The sequence below is a fragment of the Myotis brandtii genome, unplaced genomic scaffold (assembly GCF_000412655.1).
Source record: "Myotis brandtii unplaced genomic scaffold, ASM41265v1 scaffold1137, whole genome shotgun sequence".
Taxonomy (NCBI): Eukaryota; Metazoa; Chordata; class Mammalia; order Chiroptera; family Vespertilionidae; genus Myotis; species Myotis brandtii.
The window spans coordinates 389,101-410,987 of NW_005353916.1; the positions used below are offsets into that span (position 1 = coordinate 389,101).

Below are 21,887 nucleotides of genomic sequence, written 5' to 3' on the forward strand. Positions count from 1 at the left end.
TTTTTTTTTTTTTTTTTTTGGGCCAGCTTTAGCTCTGGGGCCTTGCTGCTGAAAACATAGATACAATGTTGTGGTCCGAGCCCGGCTGAATGGAAGCCCTTTTCTGGGGTTTTGTTTAGCTTCTTATTTGCAACATAGTATATAGTTGCTTAGAGTTGCAACTGAGAGGCTGGCAAGTTAGGCGGGGAACGTTGGAGTCTGCAGCAAGCAAGCCTCCCTGCTCGCTTCAGTGCCTGGCTGCCGGCTGCCATCTTGGCTGACAGTTAATTTGCATATACTCACTGATTAGCCAATGAAAAGGGTAGCGGTCGTACGCCAATTACCATGTTTCTCTTTTATTAGTGTAGACTAGAGGCCCGGTGCATGAATTCGTACATGGGTGGTGTCCAGCCAGCCCACCCCCATTGGGGCTGATTGGGCTGGGCTGGCCAGTCGGCCCTGCCCCCAGTTGGGGGTGAGGGCGATCGGGGCCGCAGTGTGCATCAGAGCAACCAGTCATTCTGGCACTCCAGTCACTTGGTTTTCATATATATAGATTGGTTTTTTGTTTGTTTGTTTGTTTTTTATCATGGAAATTTCTTAACCTAGCTAAAAGTAGGTTAGTATTGTGAACTACATGTACTGATTATCCAGTTTTGATTATCAATATTGCCACTTTTTAAAAAAATATATTTTATTGACTTTTTACAGAGAGGAAGGGAAAGGGGTAGAGAGTTAGAAACATCGATGAGAGAGAAACATCGACCAGCTGCCTCCTGCACACCTCCTACTGGGGATGTGCCCACAACCCAGGTACATGCCCTTGACCGGAATCGAACCTGGGACCTTTCAGTCCGCAGGCTGACGCTGTATCCACTGAGCCAAACCGGTTTGGCCAATATTGCCACTTTTTAAAATATATTTTATTGATTGTTCACAGAGAAGAAGGGAGAGGGATAGAAAGTTACAAACATCAATGAGAAAGAAACATCGATCAACTGCCTCCTGCACACCCCCTACTGGGGATGTGCCCACAACCCAGGTACATGCCCTTGACCGGAATCGAACCTGGGACTCTTAAGTCCGCAGGCCGACGCTCTATCCGCTGAGCCAAACCGGTCAGGGCTATATTGCCACTTTTATTTCATATGTATTTCTCCAACTCACCCTCCAGTCCCCACTGAATTATCTTAAAGCAAATAACACATATCTTATTAAATACTGTAAATAACTCAGTATGTATCTCTTTGGAAATAAGGAATTTTTAAAACATACCCATAATAACATCATACTTTAGAAAACTTGAAGTAATTCCTTACTGTATGTCCAATCAGCGTTTAGATGTCCCAGTTGACACACAGGGCCTTTTTTTCTTCTAGCTTGTTTGAGTTAGGTCTGCACACGGTCTGCAAACTTTACTTGGTTGATGTGTCTCATAGTCGCTCAAGAATCTACACCAGCTGTGCATCTCTCATTTTTCCTTGCCATTTAATTGCTAAACTAACCCACTTATGTGTTTTGAACTATTTACATTCTGAATTTGGCCAATGATACTGCTGACTGGTGTTTAACATTATGTGAGTTTTGTGGGTTTGTTTTTTTTTAATTTATTTAATATTTTAAAACAATATGAAAGGTTACTTGTTAGAGAAAGAAACAGGTCTCAGAAAAGCCAGGAAACTTTAACTTGTAAATCATTCAGATTCTTGGCCTCCGTGTATTACTGTATATTATGATAAGACTTGACTAAAGTGTATTTGAAATCTTTTTACAGTGACATCGATGTGGCCCAGCAGTTCAGCCTGAACCAGAGTAGAGTGGAAGAGATAACCATGAGAGAAGACGTTGGGAACATCAGTATCCTACAAGAAAATGATTTTGGTAATAGAGAAATCACTAGTCACTAGCTATAATATTACAATTATGTTTGGTACTGTTAGCAATTTAAAAAAGAAAACCAGGCATTTATTACATTCACAATGACAGAATGACTTAAAATTTCATCTCACATATTTTTATTAGGAAAAGAATTTGTCTTCGTTCCAGTATATTAAGCATTATTTCCATTTATGCACCAAACTTAGAATTCATTCTTTGCCTACTCCTACTTCCCATACACAATGATAAAACCTGTATATTGATTTGTGTGAAAAGTCTCAATGTTGAAGTACTGCACACTTTTAAACTATTTATGTTGGAACAGTTGCATTGTGCATTCTATTGAAATTCACTATTCAAAACTTGTAGCAAGCCAAATTCTTTTCTTATGAAAACCTATTATAACAAAGTTTGTCTATGAATGTTAATGCCACTTAACAGGCATACATATTTAGATTTACTTAACATATTTAGGTAACCTAAATTTGGATCTTAACTTTGTATTTGCCAATCTTGCCCCAGATTCAGCTTATGAAATACAGATGTTAAAGCTTTAAACTAGATGTTTTAACATTCAAAGATAAGCAAGACTTCAATAAGCAAATGTGACATCATCATAAATCACTAACCTTTTTTATTTTGTATCAGTCATGTTTCTCACTTTTTTCAGTTAATGACTGACTAAAATTTATTCAGGTGACTTTGGAATGGATGACCGTGAGATAATGCGAGAAGGCAGTGCTTTTGAGGATGATGACATGTTAGTAAGCACTAGTGCTTCTAACCTCCTGTTAGAGCCTGAGCAGAGCACCAGCAATCTGAATGAGAAAATTAACCATTTAGAATATGAAGACCAATATAAGGATGACAACTTCGGAGAAGGAAATGATGGTGGCATATTAGGTAGGTCACAAGGTGTTTATTCTAATAATTTCTTTATGTTAGAGCTATTGCTAATTCTGTGTCTTGAGTAACTCTAGGCATACAGGTGTGAATTCCGACCATTGGCTCAGTAAATGTTCTCAGTTTAAATTTTACTAGTTCTTAAAACTGCTCTATTTCTGTTTGATATCTGTGTTAAGTAAATATATTTTAAATAGAGATAAGAACTAGAGAATATAAATTAGTGAGAAATATTTTTATATACTGTTTTATACTTTCATACACTACCCTGAAGAGAAACAGATGCAAATTGAATACAGATTTAAGTTTTTAAATTTAATCCATTTTAACATAATTGTATTTTTCCAGTGATTGAATATTCTTTTAGCATTTTTTTGAATAACATTTAAATTATATTTCCTATTTCAGATGACAAACTCATTAGTAATAATGATGGCGGTATCTTTGATGATCCTCCTGCCCTATCGGAGACGGGGGTTATGTTGCCAGAACAGCCTGCACATGATGATATGGATGAGGATGATAATGTGTCAAGTAAGCATTTCATGTTTAGTGACCTGGGCATGATTGTATGATATCCAGAGAGATATTTAACATAAAGAACACACACTGAAAGTTCAAGCTTTTAATGAACAAACTGTAAATCTTAAAACAGTGCTTTTGATTGATTGTAAGTTCTGGGTCTCTTAAATGTTTAACCCTATGCTCCCACCCCTTTTTTGGCCAAAGATAAGGGAGACTTCAATAACCAAATGTGACATCATCATCATCATAAATCACAGGGTTCGATTCGGAGGGATTTCCTCAGATCTAGAAAACCATTTTCTTGGTACCAATGGGGTTTTTTGTTGTTGTTGTTTTATTTTTTCCAGTTTTACAGAGGAATACTTTCTCTGTCTGTAGGGTATATGTTAAATAACCAAGCCTTTTGTGACCAAAGTTCTGTTTTTATAGTGGGTGGTGGGCCTGATAGTCCTGACTCAGTGGATCCTGTCGAACCAATGCCGACTATGACTGATCAAACAACACTTGTTCCGAATGAGGAAGAAGCCTTTGCTTTGGAACCTATCGATATCACTGGTGAGCACACATTTGACTTATAAAACTTACCAGAACATAAGATCTAGTTCTGGCTGTTGTCCACTAAATTCCTGCTCTCATTTTAGATAACTGGTCTTCTTTCTTCTTGGTCACAGTCATCTATCAGAACCTTTATTTAATTCAAATATAATTTGAGTATCTGAAAGAATATTCATGGAAGTTGTTGTGAAATATAAAGTATAGGACAAGTTTTCTGCTCGTATGTAGTCTCTGGATTCTCAAAATGCTAACAGGTCACATGTGTAACAGAAAACATTGGAAGGTATTTTACAGTAAAATACAGGACTGGCTAATCAGTTATCTTCCAAAGTTCTATACAGTTGGGCTCCAGTCTAGGAAAACCTAAAAATACTTTTTTTCTTTTTAAATTTGAACTATCAGAGGTTCTAAAAGCAGTATTCTTATTATATAAGAATATCCTATATAATAAAAGCGTAATATGCTAATGAGACCAGACGTCCTTCTGGACGAAGCCGGGGCTATGAGGGCCAAGACAGAGGCAGCCGCCACTGCGGGTAGGGGGCCTTGCCCCTTGCATGATTTTCGTGCATTAGGCCTCTATTATATAAGCAGCATAACAAAACAATTGGGGGAGGGAGGGGGGGGCGGGGGGCTGCTGCTTCTGAATGAAAGAAGCAGTTTGAGATACATAATTTGGGTGTGAAATTTTTAAAATTTCTAGATAGTTTATGGTTACAATAGGATAGAATACTTGAAGTCAGTTACAGTATATTCAAGATAAGTTGTTACTTTTAAATAGAACAAGGTTAACCTTTTGGTTTTTCTACTTAAAATCTGGTCACCAAAAATTGTGACTTGGGCTCCTGGTTTAAAAAGAGCGCTTATTAAGTACCTGACTATGTAGGAACTAAAAATGTAACAATGAAATAAATCTTTATCCTATGGAACACTAATTAGAACATGAGTAAATAAAATATGTACTATATTAGTGACATATTTAAGACAACATTAAAGGAGGTAAACTGCAGTGTTTAAAATAGGCTTTGCCAGTTGTTTTAAGAACTTGAACTTTTAGGGAAAGGAACTCTGAGTAGCTGGAGGACAGTTTAGACAAAGGCTGTCACTCTATAACGTTTTTTGAATTTTAAACCACATAAATAATTGTATATAAAAATCTGTGGGGGCCCTGGCCGGTGTGGCTCAGTTGATTAAAGCATCATCCTATGCATTGAAGGGTCGTAAGTTTGATTCCTGGTCTGTGTTTATACGGGAGGCAACAGATCTGTTTCTCATGTTGTGTTTCTCTCTCTTCCTCTCCCTAATCAATAAAAACATGTCCTCAAGTGAGGATTTTAAAAAAATAAAACCTCTGGGATATAACATGTATGATAGGATAAAATCTTAAAGAATTTAATCCCATGAGCTGGTTTTTTGTTGTTGTTATCTTCAAAGATTGAGGTAAAGCTATCTACTTTACCGTTCTAGTGAGGTTTAGAAATGAATATACATGTCTGTGATGGAGTTCCAGGTGCATCTGACTGGGTTTGGGCTTGTTTCACTTCAGGCTGCTTGTACAACTGCCATATATGAATTGTAACCTTTCCAATAAAAATCCTAGTAATTGCAACCATTTATGGAGGACTCAATCTATGCCAAACAGTCTTAAGTATTTCACAACCTCTATAAGTGGTTGGCCATATTGCAAATAAGAAAATGAAGAGGTAAGCAAGATGAAGTCAGCTTTTCTTAACTTGTATTCAACTTTTACTCAACTAATAAGGCAACTCAGAACTTGAGCCTCTAAGTGTGATATGTTCCATGTTTACTGTATAAAGTTACATGGATAAATGTATTGGTTCTTGAATTTACTCACTCATTTTGTACTAAATCCATATTCATTTATTCTGAAAGTTTTTACTGAGCGCCTATTGAATGCCAGCCTCTTTTCTGCATGGTGCTTGGGAAACCTAATTTAAAAGAGATTCTGGCCCTGGCTGGTGTTACCCAGGTTGCTGGCTTGATCCCTGGTAGGCGGTGTGCAAGCAGCAGCAGATTGCTATTTCCTTCTCCAATCAACATTTTTCTCTCTCTCCCCCTCTTCATTCCTTTCTAAAAATCAATTTAAAAACCTTTAAATGAAAGAGAAAAAGAGATTCTGCCCTCATGAGGTTTAACTTTCCTAGTGGGTTTGTAGAAAAGCAGGAGATACAATGAGACCAAGTCTGGGCACTGTGTGTTTTCTTGCTGCCCTCTCGAGAAAATGATTTTCTTTTCTTTTTCATTTCAGTCAAAGAAACAAAAGCCAAGAGAAAGAGGAAGTTAATTGTTGACAGTGTCAAAGAGTTGGATAGTAAGACCATTAGAGCCCAGCTTAGTGATTATTCTGACATTGTTACAACTTTGGATCTGGCACCACCCACCAAGAAATTGATGATGTGGAAAGAGACAGGGGGAGTGGAAAAGCTTTTCTCTTTACCTGCCCAGCCTTTATGGAATAACAGACTACTGAAGGTAACAGTTTGCAGGACTTATTATTTCATACACATTTTGACCATTTTTTAAAATACTTTTAAAACTTCCGTTTGAATAATTTTTGATCAAGTATTTGTCAATTATACCGTACCTTCTTTTTTAAATCACAGTATACTGAACTTACCTTGATCTGAAAAATGGTAATGAGTGACACTTGCATTTCTAAAAGATGTAGAATGAATATTCCCTATACAACAAAGCTACTGGCATTTTTAATAGTTCTCTCTTCAATCTCCTCTGATAAACTATTAGTTCTGTTGCTTTATTGTGCACTGTGCTTCCAATCTGCAATCTTTAGATGTTGCTTTCTGGCTGAAATGTGTAATAGTTATACTTTTTCCACTGGCTTTATGAGAAGAGGCCCTCTCTGCTCACTTTAGGTTCCATAGTACTCCAAAACAGGATTCTGGGGCATCGCATGAGTGACAGACGCAGTGTTGATAGGCTGTTACTCTTTGTAAGGTTGAAATATGCATAGAACCAATTGATTTCACTTTATTCATTGTATTCTAAATGTAAAGTGTTTCAAAGCAGCAAGACAATGGTAAAACTGCTTTTTATTGAAAGCATGGTCCTATAAAATATTCATCTGGAAAATTTATATTGTTTGACTTAGTGGTCTTCTTATAGGAGTTTTTTTCTAAGGAAGTAATTCAAAATATGGAAAAGCCATTTCTTTGAAGATGTTAATTACATTGTTGCTTTTAGTTAATTTTTTAAAAAGAAAATTAAAACATTGAAAAATGTTTCAAGTGTGAGATACATATATCTCCTCGATGGAATATTTTATTAAAATGATAGGTGATAAAGCACTATGTAAAATTGGATTGAGTATTAAGTATCAATATGAAAATAAAGCTTAGACGTTTTAGTTTATTTGCCTGAAGTTTATCTCTGAGTTACAAGACAATGGATTTAAAATTTTCACTGAACTTTTTAAAAATTTAATTTGTTATAATTTGAAAGCCTGTATTTAAAGTCATTTTAAGATGGAATGAACTATGAGTATGTTATAACATTAAGTAGAAATTATGCTAAGTATATATACACTGATTACAACTATATTAAAGCTTATGGAAAATAGAAATGTCGGTGGCTTTTTCGCTAATGTGACTTATTTTATAATTGAGTGGTTTTTTCCCCTTATTTTTTTTTATAGCTCTTTACACGCTGTCTTACACCTCTAGTTCCAGAAGATCTTAGAAAAAGGAGGAAAGGAGGAGAGGCTGATAATTTGGATGAATTCCTCAAAGAATTTGAAAATCCAGAGGTTCCCAGAGAAGAACAGCAACAGCAACAGCAGCAACGTGATGTTATCGGTCTGTTCTTTTGTGATAGTTCCCTAATGACATTTATGTGAACAATATACTCAACATTTTTGGACAGGGAAATACATGCCTTATTATATTGTGATTGCTTTGTTAGATATGAAGCTTTGTTTTCATGATTGGCTGTATGACAGTCTGCTAAAGGATTATCTTGCATTGGACTGGAGGTGGGACTTAAGGTCCTTTCCCACCTTTAAGTGTATTTCAAATTGAGTAATCTTTCTGGAGAAAATTTTATTTGGCATCTCCATTAGAGAAAGTACCTACATCTTAGTGTATTAGTATTAAAAGTAAATGGGTCAAGACTATATGACCTTAGTCTTTCCATATGGCCAACTGCAGATGAGCCCATTTTGGAAGAGCCAAGCCGCCTCCAGGAGTCAGTGATGGAGACCAGCAGAACAAACCTGGATGAGTCAGCCATGCCTCCACCACCACCTCAGGGAGTTAAGCGAAAAGCAGGACAAATTGACCCAGAGCCTGTGATCCCTGTAAGTAAGCACATCTCTCCATCACAGTGTTTGTATGTTTGGGGGTATTAGACATTCATTTTAAATCCCTAGTACTAGCGAGTGTTATTTAGGGAGCCCTTTTAAAGTATCTTGGTTTTAGGCAGAAAATGCGAAGCACATGGGTCCAAAGAGGAAGAATGGCAGCCAAGGGTATGAGCACAATGTGCCTTAAGTGAGAGAAGATGCTCTAGGAATTTTCAGTCTTTCTGACTCTTCTTGAATAGTGTTGCTTCAGCGTGGCTTATCGTGAGCACCTTGACCCTGAACTTGGTTCTTGTTTTATTTTTCTTTCTCAAATATTAGTCCAGGGTGAATCTGATAATTCTAGATAAAATCAGAAAAGCAGTATATTGAACCTGTTAAATTCTACATGTATTAAATATTTTGTGAGTAAAATAAAACTTTCTGCTAGATAGGATTTTTGTACTTGAAAATAAGCTAGTAGATTCTTACACATTCCAGGCCAAGTGTGAACAGATTGTCACTTCTCCAGTTTCAGTTGTCTGACTCTTTATTTTGCTTTGAGCAAGTTCGAACATTCTCCAGTTTTACTGAGAAATAATTAACATTGTATTCATCTAAGGCAGCGGTTCTCAACCTGTGGGCCGCGACCCCTTTGGCGGTCGAACGACCCTTTCACAGGGGTCGCCTAAGACCATCCTGCATATCAGATATTTACATTATGATTCATAACAGTAGCAACATTACAGCTATGAAGTAGCAACAAAAATAATTTTATGGTTGGATCACATGAGGAACTGTATTTAAAGGGCCAGAAGGTTGAGAAACACTGGTCTAAGGTGAAAAGCATGATTTGATACATGTAAATGTTATTAAATGATTACAGTAAGGACTGTCCTTTGTCCATTGTATATTCTTGGCTCTTTTGTTATAAATTAATTGACCAGGTATGTATGGCTTTATTCCTGGACTCTCAATTCTGTTTCAAGTTCTGGTTTAATCTTTAACAAATATTTTTGCATATTTCCAGAGGTAGGCAATTTTAGGCTATCTCATTAAATGACCCATTAAATAATCAGTATACTTTCAAATTGCTGAAAAACAAATTAAGTTCACTAAAGATAAGAAAACTAAAGTATAACGGAAGTAAGGTCAGGTTTAAGACTTCTCAACCATAGAATAAATGAATCTGGTTCAGCCTCCATCAAGACACATTGACAAGATAGCCTGCCAGTTTTAAGAATTAGTTCTCGCCCTAACCAGTTTGGCTCAGTGGATAGAGGGTCAGCCTGTGGACTCAAGAGTCCCAGGTTCGATTCCGGTCAGGGGCATGTGCCTTGGTTACGGGCACATCCCCAGTTGGGGGTGTGCAGGAGGCGGCTGATCGATGTTTCTCTCTCATCGATGTTTCTAGCTCTCTATCCCTCTCCCTTCCTCTCTGTAAAAAATCAATATAAAAAAAATTAGTTCTCTGCCCTCTGGTGGTAAGAAGTTGTCTAAAAAGAGCATTTTTCTCTATGAGCTCAGGAGTAGGAACAGGTGAGTTGATTATTCGAGTACCTCTCCTGGTAATTGTTCCTTGACATTCCTTTGGTTTGTTACAGACTGTTTTTTCATTGTTGTTGTTTTTAATATTAAAGCCTGAGAGGAAGGAAATTTAAAAGAGATGGACCTCCAAAATCATCTCTTTTCTACTTGCTGCTCTTTTTTTTTTAGAGCCCAAGTTAGTTGGATAGCCTTAAAGCAGTTGTGTGCAGTAATGGTGATAGTAGCAGGCTAATTGATGGGTTTCTGTACTGCCCTGGAGTAAGTTCTGTTTTGTGTGTTTTTTTCTAAAATGTTACTATATAAAGTTTGGGGGATGTTTACTGTTTATGGTTTTTCTTATTTGCAAATTTCTCACATAGACTTAAGTTTTTGACTCCTAAAAACACTTTTGTTCTAGGATAATAAGATAATGGATCCATTTTTTTTTTTTTTGTAAACTACAATACTTTAATGTCAAAGCTTTACAAGTAAAAGAAAGATTTACAGTTGTGTGTGAAAAGTTTATTTTTGTATTCTTTTCCATATGAATAACTGCAAGCTTGCTTTTGCTCCCACCCTGTATAATCAATTTTTGGTTGTGAGGAAGTATGCAATATTGCCCCAGTATTTCTTTCCATTTTGAAAACTTGAGCAAATTTAAAAGAAGCTACCCTTAAAATGTGCATCTTAAATTGCCTTATTTTTATTGTTTTAAGCCTCAGCAAGTAGAGCAGATGGAAATACCTCCTGTAGAACTGCCCCCAGAAGAGCCTCCAAATATCTGTCAGTTAATTCCAGAGTTAGAGCTTCTCCCGGAAAAAGAAAAGGAGAAAGAGAAGGAGAAAGAAGAAGAGGAAGAAGAGGAGGTAATGTTAATGTCCTGAAAAAAATCACAATTCACCTTTAGCAAAAATCTTCTACCAGCTTTTTTAATTTTCATATTAGAGATTAAGTTCATTAATGTTGAGCATTGGAGTGATGAAAACATGTTTATAAACATTAAGCAAATTTTAAACCAAATGTTTAGTGATCTAGCTCATCATTAAGAACAGATTGTATGCTCTGCTATAACTCATTGGCTTTTGAAGGACATGGGACTGCCCTTCACTGGTTTCTTTGCTTCACAACTAAATTGCTTGTAGCTGCTTTTATTATCTTGTGGTCAATAGTCAGTTCTTACTATTACTGTTATCCATGGCCTGGAAATCAGATAACCAAACATTTATCGTTTTGTTTTTATTAGACTGGAGTAGGATGTGACTTTAGATTGAGTGAAGGCTGGCATGAATCTTATTTTTTGAAAAGTACAGAGATGCTTTAGGAATGGATTTCTTTTTCCTGGTGCATGCTTTGGCTGTTAAAATATTTGACAACATCAAGAAACTCAAGAACTTTATTTTAAATGCCTTCTAGGTGGCATTGAAGCTTTTAAATTTCTTCCAAGACTAAAAGTTATGGATTGGACACATTTCGTTAGCACTTAGTGCTTAAGATTTAATATGAGCACTACATTGTTTTAAAGTCGAAATTTAGCCCCAGAGCTACTCTAGCCTATGTATTAGAGTGTGCCATTATCTCAGACTTAGCATTGAATTAGTATTTAAAAGTCATTGTGCTTCCTGTTAGGTGTAAAGCTGTTCACTTCTGACTCTTTGGGAGTGGTGATAGTTCTAGTCTATCCTGGGAGCTAGGTGGCTCAAGTAAAATATATATGATGGGTCATAGCCCACTTCTTTTAAAAATACCATATAGACTAAGTACTACTTGCTCATCTTTGCTAGTTTGTGGCCTCTTCTCTGGTACTGGTCCACAATGAGATTAGGAATCTGCCAGATTATAAATCACCTAGAATATCATGCTCCAAAAATAAAACATAACATGCTCTTGATCTCAACTGAATATGTTAGTGGCATAGTTGATTTATATCTCAGCGTAAGTTCCTTCCTTATTTTAACAGGGGCCAAATAACCAACCAGCAATAGTCCATGGACCATGCTGTATAGAGCACATCTTTATAGACCAGTACAGAATCTCATATTCAGCCAAATGTTTGCTTGCAGGTACAGAGGACTTTCTTTTGTAATTTAAGAAAGACAAACTTCACACTAGATTTAAGTGATTTTTCAGCAGGATCAAATATAATTTTCTATTAGTCAAAATAGTTTAATTTAGAGCTTTCAGGAAATACAGAAATAGAAATTTCATTTTGCAGCAGATTTTTATCAGCTTACTTTTGTGGGGTCATCTTTATTCAGGATGAAGATGCTTCAGGGGGTGACCAGGATCAAGAAGAAAGAAGATGGAACAAAAGGACTCAGCAGATGCTTCATGGTCTTCAGGTAAACCGGGGCAGTCTTAGAATCCTCAGCAAAGAATTGTGCCATTACTCCCTCAAAAAAAAAAAGTTACATGCTATAAACGGAATACCTATTACATATTTTAAACTGTTACTTTTCTATGATTAATCTTACAAAGCAAAATTGTGGTGGTGATTTATGGTACTCCTTTGTGTGTCATCTCATTTTTGGTTGAGCAAATTTAATCTCTGAATAATTCAATTTGTCAAATTGTTGTAATGTCAGATGTCACTTACCTTATCTGATATTTTAAGGCCCAAGGGTATCTTAAGCATCTATGATAGGGGTGGGCAACCTTTTTGTGAGTGCGTGCCAAAACCAGCAAAATCTGACTCAAAATTCTTCTGCGTGCCAACCCTAATTTTTTGAGAACATGTTACGCCTACTTGATATCTCAAGGTGAAGAACCTTGAAGAAATAATAAAATTCATTCGAGCGACAAAAACACAGTATATGATGTTGAAAAATACATTTATTTTTTAATGTATACATGTACACTGATAGTCTGACAGAAAACTGATGACAGAGATTTTACATCAGGTTTATATTTCGTGACCTTCAGAGATACGCACGAGCTACTACTTTCATCCGTCAGGCTACTCCTATTACGAGACTTAACAAAATTCATCACTGAGAACAAAGATTCACAAGCGTATGTAGATGAAACCAAAACACTGGTTGGACCTAGGAAGGCAGGGAGAGTTAAGGCAGAGGCATAGAAATTGCTTTTCCCCTCTCTCATCAATCCATGTCTATGGTCTTTAAGATAACTTGTTATATAAAATTAGTTATTTATCTAAGATGCATCTACACTGAATTTATCTGCAAAATAAAAAAGTTGATATTAAGAAAAAAATTGTAAATGGAAGATTATAAGAAAGGGTTTCGAGTGCCAGGGGTTGCCCACCCCTGATCTATAACATACCAGGAAAGTTGCTCATGGTTTCCCAAAATAAATTCAGAGGATAGTTGGAATCAGTTGAATTAGATGTCCAAAGAAGATGAGTCATTTTAATATTTTTTGGATTTATGATTTTAGATATACCATGATCAACTTTCTTTTTACCTTCTTGACTGATGTGAGAATCACTCTTACTATTCAAAATCTTCTCCCAGCCTCCCATAGAATATACAGTATACTTTTTCCATCCCCAAATAGCATGGTACTATACAAATTACTTTCATTTAATTCCTTTTATTTTTTTAATTTCAGCGAGCTCTTGCTAAAACTGGAGCTGAATCTATCAGTTTGCTTGAGTTATGTCGAAACACAAACAGAAAGCAAGCTGCAGCAAAGTTCTACAGTTTCTTGGTTCTTAAAAAGCAGCAAGCTATTGAGCTGACACAGGAAGAACCATACAGTGACATCATCGCAACACCTGGACCAAGGTTCCACATTATTTGAGCAGCTTAGAAGTATTGTAGCTAGTGTTCATTTCACTAGTGTGTAAAAATTGCCCCCATGTGTAGGGCACACAAAACCCTTTAAGAAATTCAGATTTTTGTCTGTACAAAGTCTCTGCATTTTTCTTCATTTTTTCCAGTATTTTAAATTCATCAGTTTCATCTTTAAGGGAAACTGCTTGTATGGATTGTGTTCTGATGGAGAAAACAAGCACCCAAGATTAAACAGTTCAGAATATATGTGTGCAATATTGGCACATGCAATAATGTTGAATAGCAGTCAGAAGTCAGGATTTTTATCTGTTCTCCATGACTGCATTGGAAAGGAAAACTTGTCAGGAAAAATGTCTGAACTAGGGTGTGAATCTTAGGAAGAAATTGTCTTTTCCCATCAGTAACACTGGCAATCTTCTTATAACCACTGTTCTTTGGGATGGTGCCCAAAACAGATTGTCCTCGAGATATGTAAAGTGTAATTCCATGATGACCAAGGGGGTGTGTGAAATTGTGTTGTAACTCATCCCCTTCAGTTACAAAAGGATAGGACTATTTTAAAAGCATTCCACGAATCTTTTTAATGAACCTTACTATCCTGAAATCTGTTATTTTAGTGAGGCTCTAAAATCAGCAGAAATAGACTTTTTAGAGTAGAATGATTTTAAACCATTTTCCAAGAGCTAAAAATCAAAGTTTTAAAAAGATGTTTAGGTGTATTGAAGTATTCAGATCATGAAAATAGAAATTGTTATTCCAACTGAAAGGACAAGACTGATGGGAAATCATATACCTGGTTGACTTAACCTTTCAGCAGACAATGCTGTAAAAACTAATGGCTTCTCTCATATTTATTGTAAGTTTTATTACTGACCTCTTTTTCCAACGCTGTACACTGTGTTTGGAACCTTAATAGCTTTGCAACAGCAATCCTGTATCCAGTTTCCTATAATTTAAGTGAAGAAAAACATCCAATAAAGGCTTTATAATTAACAGACCAGATAGCACCAGAAATCATGTGACTTATGATTATCAAAATGTCTTAACTTTTAGGGAAAAATTACACTGAGAGTTCTAGCTTAAGTGGTGGCACTTTTGTGGAAAAAATCACTTTCAAAACTCAGACTTCAGTGTATACCCAGTAATTTAAAATTAAGTGAAATGTTTTAAATTTGTGAATGCGTAATCACTGTTTTGATGATTCATTTTCTTGAGAATGGTAATTGTATAAAATTGCTATTGCAGCTTTATTTTCAATATAATGTGCCTGTAAACCATTGATTTTTCTCCCTTTGTAAAAAGACATTGTAGATAATTGAATGTTTGATTATAGAAAGGTCATTAGTTTCTTGTTACACATTTTGTTAGTCTGGTTTTTGTTGCTTTATTGGGTTTAATATTGTTCTTGAAAATAGTTGATGCTATGTTATGTATAACTTTTCTAATAAAAGTTGTGTTATAAGCTGTAAATTTTTGAGGTATTGGTTATACAGTTAGTGGTGTTCCCATGAAAAACACTGCTGAAAGAAGTGAATTATTCTAGACAAGGCCAACAGAAGGTAAGGCATAATTATCCATGCAAATAGTAAATGCATTTTCAAAATGTCTTAGACTAAATATGAAACAGTAGTTTAACAGAAGACCTGAAACCATGTGACCTGACACCAACAAATGGCTGCTGCTAACCCCTAAGTACGTATAAATTACGACATGCCTATAGGTGTCTCTGCTTGGCGTCCTAAACAAATTTAGCTGAGAAGCATGTTGCATAGATTTCCTGAGTTCATCTTAAAGCCTACTGAAAGCCAGGGCACTCGGTAACCTGGAGTAAACTCGAATTTACATTCAAGCTTAGGACTTGTCTCACTCCCCACTGCTCTGAGACAACTAAGACTTACAGGAAAAACTGTTTACTAAGTACCAGTTACCTTCAAATCCAAAGATTTTAGTTTAGGGCTCACCACCTATGGCAAAAGAATAGTAGTAAAGAATTAAAATCTAATATGGAAAGGTTAGAAGCCTAGAACACAGTATGCCAGAGTTCCTGGGAGTAGTCCAGAAAGGATTCTCAGACGATAAAAAGCTTTTGCTAAGATTTGAAAGATGGCTCAACATAGTAAAGTGAAATGGGTTTCATTTTAGATACAGCAGAACCTTAAGTTTGATTTAGGATTTAAAAGCCTAGACAGATACTTGGAGAGCAGAATCCTGTCTTGACTTCCTCACACAGCTACCAAAGGGTGCAGTAGAAGGAGCAATGGGCCAGAGGTCTGGAAACAGTTTCTCATCTTAATTTGATTTTGAAGCCTAAAACTCAAACTTTATTCTCTATCTGGGCCTACTTCTAAGATAAAACGAAAATCAGGTCACGCCTATTTCCAAGAGTTGTGAAAATCCTGAGCTAATTTAAACGAATTTTAAAAGCAGCTAAACTTTGTATGACGGTGGTTACTTTTTTTCAGGTCAAGTTCTTAACCTTTCTAATCCCAGGGTACGTCTCCACATGGAGGGATGACATGGCACCTCAGTCCATCTAAAATAATTCTAGTTATTCCTTCAGACCCCCTAATGCCTCATCTCGGTGAGTGGCCATATCTCCAGTGTCTTGCAATTCCAATTTAGCCACATTTCAAATGTTCATTCGCCATAGGTGACTAGTGTTGCACTAAAGGTCACACAATCTTAAGATAATACTGCTAAACCTGTGCAAGGTGCTTAGAGTCTAAGGGTGCACAAAAACAAGCCAGGTTCTCTGCCTTCATGGAGTTTACATTCTAGCATGAAGACTAATGAACAATAAGCATACATCAAAATTGAATGATAGCTTGCAGTTCCAATAGGGTGGTCAGAGTAAGCCTCATTTAGAAGGTGAAGTTCTGTGCAGACTTGAGTGTTAAACAAGGATGTACAAAGGAAGAGTGAGTGTTTCAGAAGAAAGAAGTGGGTAGGGCAAAAACAGGGACATAGGTGTATGCCTGACATATTGAAGATAAGGCAAGACCAGACACTGAATAGAATAAAATGGGAGATAACAGTCTAGGTCCTCAACCTTGCTGCCCTTTAAAATCACCCAGGAAGTTTTAAGTATGTACAGGCTCAGCTCCAAGCGGAGTGTTTCTCCAGAACAAAATAGGTGAGTGGATGCATGGGCAGAAGGATTTATGAAGTAATGGATCTCCCACCACTGTGGTATCTTATTTACTGTGTGCTTTGGAGTAATTCCTAACAGTCTACCACCAGGATCTGATGTGAGAAAGACAGGTCAAGTGAGAAGAAAATATATTTGCAGTTAAATGGACCAGGGTTGCCTTGCGACAACTCCATTTATTCAATCATAAATTGGAGCTGTTGGTACAGAACTTGCAGTCTTGTAAAGATGACATGAAATAAAAAGTGCCTAAAACAGTGGGTACTTGATAAGTGGTGGCTAGTGTAAAATGTTTAAAGCAAGGGATTCATATTAGAAAATGGAGTTTTCAGAATATGAATTTGACAGTGGGGTGCAAAATAGCGTACAGAGACTAAAAGTAGTTGTAAACACGAATCTGAACATTCCCTCCCTGTCAGTACCTTATCTTCCTTCTACCTGGGCTGCAAAGATGGTGGCAGGAGGCTCCTGGACTCCCCACCTCCCATGGACACCCCAAATGGAGCTATACATGGAGCAATTTTCTTTGAAAGAAATCCAGAGACTAGCAGCGTGACTCCTACACATTGGGAGAATAAGAAAATACATCAAAACACAAAAGGCTGTCACTCCGCCATAAAGCCCACACCCAGCCCCGTTGGGAGGGAACTCCAGCCCTCTCCCTCTAGCTCAGCGGTTCTCAACCTGTGGGTCGCGACCCCTTTGGCGGTCAAACAACCCTTTCACAGGGGTTGCCTAAGACGATCCTGCATATCAGATTTTTACATTACGATTCATAGCAGTTAGCAACATTATAGTTATGAAGTAGCAACGAAAATAATTTTATGGTTGGGTCACAACATGAGGAACTGTATTTAAAGGGCCAGAAGGTTGAGAACCGCTGCTCTAGCTTGTGCCAAGTCTCCAGTATCCCCTGAAGAGCTTCGCTACAAATCTGGTACCCAGCTCTTGTGGCTGTTGCTTAAGGGAAGGGCTCCCAGATCACATGACTGACAGGCAAGAGGGCTTGCATTCAGAAGTCCCACAGACTGTAGCAAATAACAGGTTCTTAACAGGTTCAGGAGTGCTCATGCGAGCACACACACACACCTCACTGCTATAGACCCAGGCCCATATCTGAGGAAGCAGAGAAAATCCCCACCTCCCTCCTTCGTCTTGGGAGGCCTAAATCCATACTTTCCCAGCTGCTCCCCGAGGCTTCAGCTACCAGCAAGCCTGAATCAGGCACTGACTGATCCTCCCTTTGGGACCTCACTGACAGACTGGGCACACCTTCAACTACTGGAGGCACTGAAAACAAGGCAGCTTGTTTTCAAACAAAGGTTTGAGAGACACCTGGGAGCATGGGCCAAGCTTACTGATGTGAATGATTCAGCTACATGAGATCCCTCTGTCAAGACTGGGAGACATGGCTGTTTCATCCAATGCACAGAAACCAACACAAAAAGTCAAAATAAACAGGAATAAGTTACACACTAAAGAACAACATAAACAATTGGAAACAGATCTTAATGAAAGAGTAATTTACTCAATACAATTCAAAATAATATGCTCACTGAGGTCAGGAAAACAATGCATGAACGAAGTGAGAATTTTCAATAAAGAGAAAAAGTTAGCAAACAAATCACAGAACAGTAGAATACAATACTGTACTGAAAAATTCAATAAAGGGGCTCAACAAACTAGGTCTAGGGAAAGAGCAAACTCAAGGACAAGGCAGAATTCATCGAATCAGAGGAGTAAAAACAGAGTAAAAATTATTTAAAGGCCTATGGGACACTGTAAAGAGGACCACTATGCCCATTATAGGGCTTCCAGGAAAAGGAAGAGAGAGGAGAAGTCAAAGTTTATTTCAAGAAATGACTGAAAACTTGCTTCACCTGGTCCCTCAGGACTGTAAATGTTTGCATACTTTCAACAGTGCTTCTTGAGGGGGGCTTCCAATCAGCCTGAATCTAGGTGCTGAGTGAGATCCTCCCCTTTGGGACACAGATCTTGGCACATCCCCAATTCTGGGAGCCATTAAACATGGCTGCTTGGATAATCCAGAGGTTTGAGAGAACAAAAAACAAGGGCAGGGTTCTACAGTAAGTTTCATCTCCTACACAAGAATACTAATTCAAGACTGAGAGGTGGCTCTTTTATTTAATGCACAGAAACCACCACAGGGAATAAAGGAAAATGAAGAAATAAAGAAATATGTACTAAAAAAAAAAAAAAAACCTCAGGAAAAAATTACTAATGAAATGAATATAAGTGATTTACCTGAGAAAGTTCAAAATAATGGGAGAAAATGTTTGTCAATCATATGTCTGATACAGGCTTAATATCCAAAATATATAAAGAACTCATACATCTCAAGAGCAAACAATCTGATTTTTAAAATGGGCAGAGTAAATAGACATTTTTCCAAAGAAAATATACAAATGGCCAAAAGGTGCATGAAAAGATACTCAACATCTCTCATCATCAAGGAAATGCAAATCAAAATCGAGGTATCAGCTCACACCTGTCAGAATGGTTATCATCAAAAAGGCAAATAAGTGTTGGTGAGGTATGTGGAAAAAGGGAACTCTTGTTCACCATAGGTGGGAAAGTGAATTGGTCAGGCACTATGGTAAACAGTATAGAGTTTCCTCAAGAAATAAAAATAGAGCCCAGCTGGTATGGCTCAGTGGTTGAGCATTGACCTATGAACCAGGAGGTCACAGTTTGATTCTTGTGGGCTTGATCCCCAGTAGGGGGCATGCAGGAGGTAGCCGGTCAATGATTCTTTCTTATTGACTAGAGGCCCAGTGCACAAATTCGTGCACAGGTGGGGTCTGGACAGCCTGCCCCAATCAGGCCGATTGGGGTGGGCCGGCTAGGAGGAGGGAGCCACAGGCGGTTGGCTGGCTGGCCCTACCCCCAATTGGGGTGGTGAGGCCGGCCAGGGGGAAAGGCTGTGGGTGGTTGGCTGGCCAGCCCCACCCCCTGGTCGAACTCCTGGTCAAGGGGACAATTTGCATATTAGCCTTTTATTATATAGGATATTTCTATCTTCCTCTCTGAAATTGATAAATAAATATTTACACATACACACATACACACACACACACACACACACACACATATATATGAAATAAAAATAGAAATACTATATGATTCAACAATCTCACTTCTGGGTATATATCCAAGGGAAATGAAAACAGGATCTTGAAGACATAGCGGAACTCCCATATTGATTGCAGCATTTTTCACAATAGCCAAAATGTGAAAACAACATAAGTCTCCATCAACAGACGAATGCATAAAGAAAACGAAGCGGGGTTTCTGTAAGGTGGCAGAGTAAGTAAACACTGCTCGCCTCCTCCCACGACCACATCAAAAATACAACTAACCATAGAACAACCGCCATTGAGAACTGCCTGAAGTCTAGCTGAACATAAGTCCTCTAACTGTTCGAGACCCGTAAGAGGGTTGGAAACTCAAAACGGTCTAGTTCCACACTCACATGGGGTGGTTAAAAAGCAGGAGAGAGATCTCAGCTGCGAAGATCCCCCCTGAGGAGCAAGGGCTCCCAGCCCCACGCCAAACTTCCTCCCCAGCCAGGAAGAGAAATCCCATAACTTCTGACTGTGCAAACCGGCAGGGATGGTGGCTGAGTGGGACGGAGGGCTGCTGGAGTCCCAGGCGTTCCTCTGAAAGGCCCTGCGCCCTGACTCACTCGCTCTGAGCGCCTGCACTGGGGCAGCAGCTCAAAAAACGCCAGGAAATAGGGCAGAAACTGTATTGCCTGGCTTCAGAGAAAGGGATGGAGGGGTAACTTTCTCCTGGACAGCGATGCTAGCAGAAACGATAGTTCCTTTGCTGAGCCCTCCCTCTACCCAGCCTGCAGAGCCGGGGTGAGCACTAGATCTGAGTCTCCATTACCTGGCCAACACGGTTCACCCCACCCCACCCAACTTGTGGGCCCTCCCAAACCCAGTGGCTTTTCAATAGAAATGACCTGTCTTGGCTCATGCTGTAGACTTTCCAAAAAATCTCTCAAAGGTTCACAAACCCAACCAACCTGGTGAAGGAAATAGACATACAAGTCCAGGAAGGGCAGAGTCCCAAACGAGATAGACACATCAGGACACAGCAGAATTAAAGTCCCAGAGGGAATCTTAAAAACAGCAAGACAAAAGCAGTTTAGTTACTAACAAGGGAGCGTCCATAATATTGTAAGCTAATTTCTCAACAGAAACATTTCAAGCATGCAACCTAATGGGAGCCTCTGCTTAGATGCAGGGCTAGAAAAATTTAAACCTCAAGACAAAAGTTTCATCCCCTCAAGTCTCCCAAAGCCGAACAATGCAGTGATTCTCAGATGTTAGAATATGAGAGTCCTCTGGGAGGCTGTGAAAATAGAGGTTTGAAATCTGGCCCAGCAACCTGCATTTTATTTTTTAAATATGTATTTTTTAATATATTTTTTCTTAATTTCAGGGAGGAAGGGAGAGGAATAGAGAGATAGAAACATCAATAATGAGAGAGAATCACTGATCAGCTGCCTCCAGCATGCCCCCTACTGGGAATCAAGCCCGCAAACCGGGCATGTGCCCTTGACCAGAATCAAACCTGGGACCCCTCAATCCACAGGCCAACACTCTATCCATTGAGCCAAACTGGCTAGGGCGCAACCTGCGTTTTTAACAAGCATTCTTGTGGCTCTGAGGCAGGCACGTCCCCAAGGGCGTCTTCAGATACCACAGTTTAGCCTCATCCTCGGAGCTGCCATGTTGAACCCTGGCCAGCATCTGGAGGCCTGGCTGGTGGGAGGAAGAGCCCTCCATGATAAGCTATGATTTATGCTCTACGACTAATTAGTTCTCTGTTGGCCCATAGCTGTTCAGTGGGAAATTCTCACATGATTCAAGGATAGAACAAAGCTCTCAAAGTTGAGCAAACGGGTCCAGTGTTATTTCCAGAGGACATCTGGCCAAAGGGGTTCTCATTTCCCATTCTAATGATCCCAGCTGCTGACAGGCTCCCATGTGCTAGGAAAATGGGTAAGAGAGCCAACAGATAGATAATCATCCCATGATCAGCCATAATCAAAACAGCCACGGATCCTCTTCATGGAGTACGTTTGGCCTAGTGGTAGAAGGCATCGGATTGGAATAAGAGAACGATGGGTTTGGAATCAGCCGTTCCTCTAACCAGAAACCACAGTGAATGTCATAACTTCTTTAAGTCTTATTTCTCTCCTACAGAAACGCATAAGGCTCCTGTAAGGATTAAATAACACATTGCAAGAAAAGCACTTAGCATAGTGTCT

At 38.4% G+C, this 21,887-nt stretch overlaps 1 protein-coding gene across 1 annotated transcript in view; it reads left to right on the top strand.

Annotated features, from left to right (window-relative positions):
• The window catches only part of RAD21 (RAD21 cohesin complex component), a 25,115-nt gene extending 10,208 nt beyond the window's left edge, over positions 1–14,907 (top strand). The window contains exons 4-13 of the mRNA XM_005857815.2: positions 1,754–1,860; positions 2,554–2,760; positions 3,169–3,294; positions 3,715–3,840; positions 6,110–6,333; positions 7,514–7,673; positions 8,025–8,173; positions 10,399–10,548; positions 11,938–12,021; positions 13,253–14,907. Coding sequence (XP_005857877.1) covers positions 1,754–1,860; positions 2,554–2,760; positions 3,169–3,294; positions 3,715–3,840; positions 6,110–6,333; positions 7,514–7,673; positions 8,025–8,173; positions 10,399–10,548; positions 11,938–12,021; positions 13,253–13,444 — 1,525 coding nt within the window. The 3' untranslated portion in view covers positions 13,445–14,907. The remainder of the gene's footprint in view (positions 1–1,753; positions 1,861–2,553; positions 2,761–3,168; positions 3,295–3,714; positions 3,841–6,109; positions 6,334–7,513; positions 7,674–8,024; positions 8,174–10,398; positions 10,549–11,937; positions 12,022–13,252) is intronic.
• Positions 14,908–21,887: the final 6,980 nt, after the last annotated feature.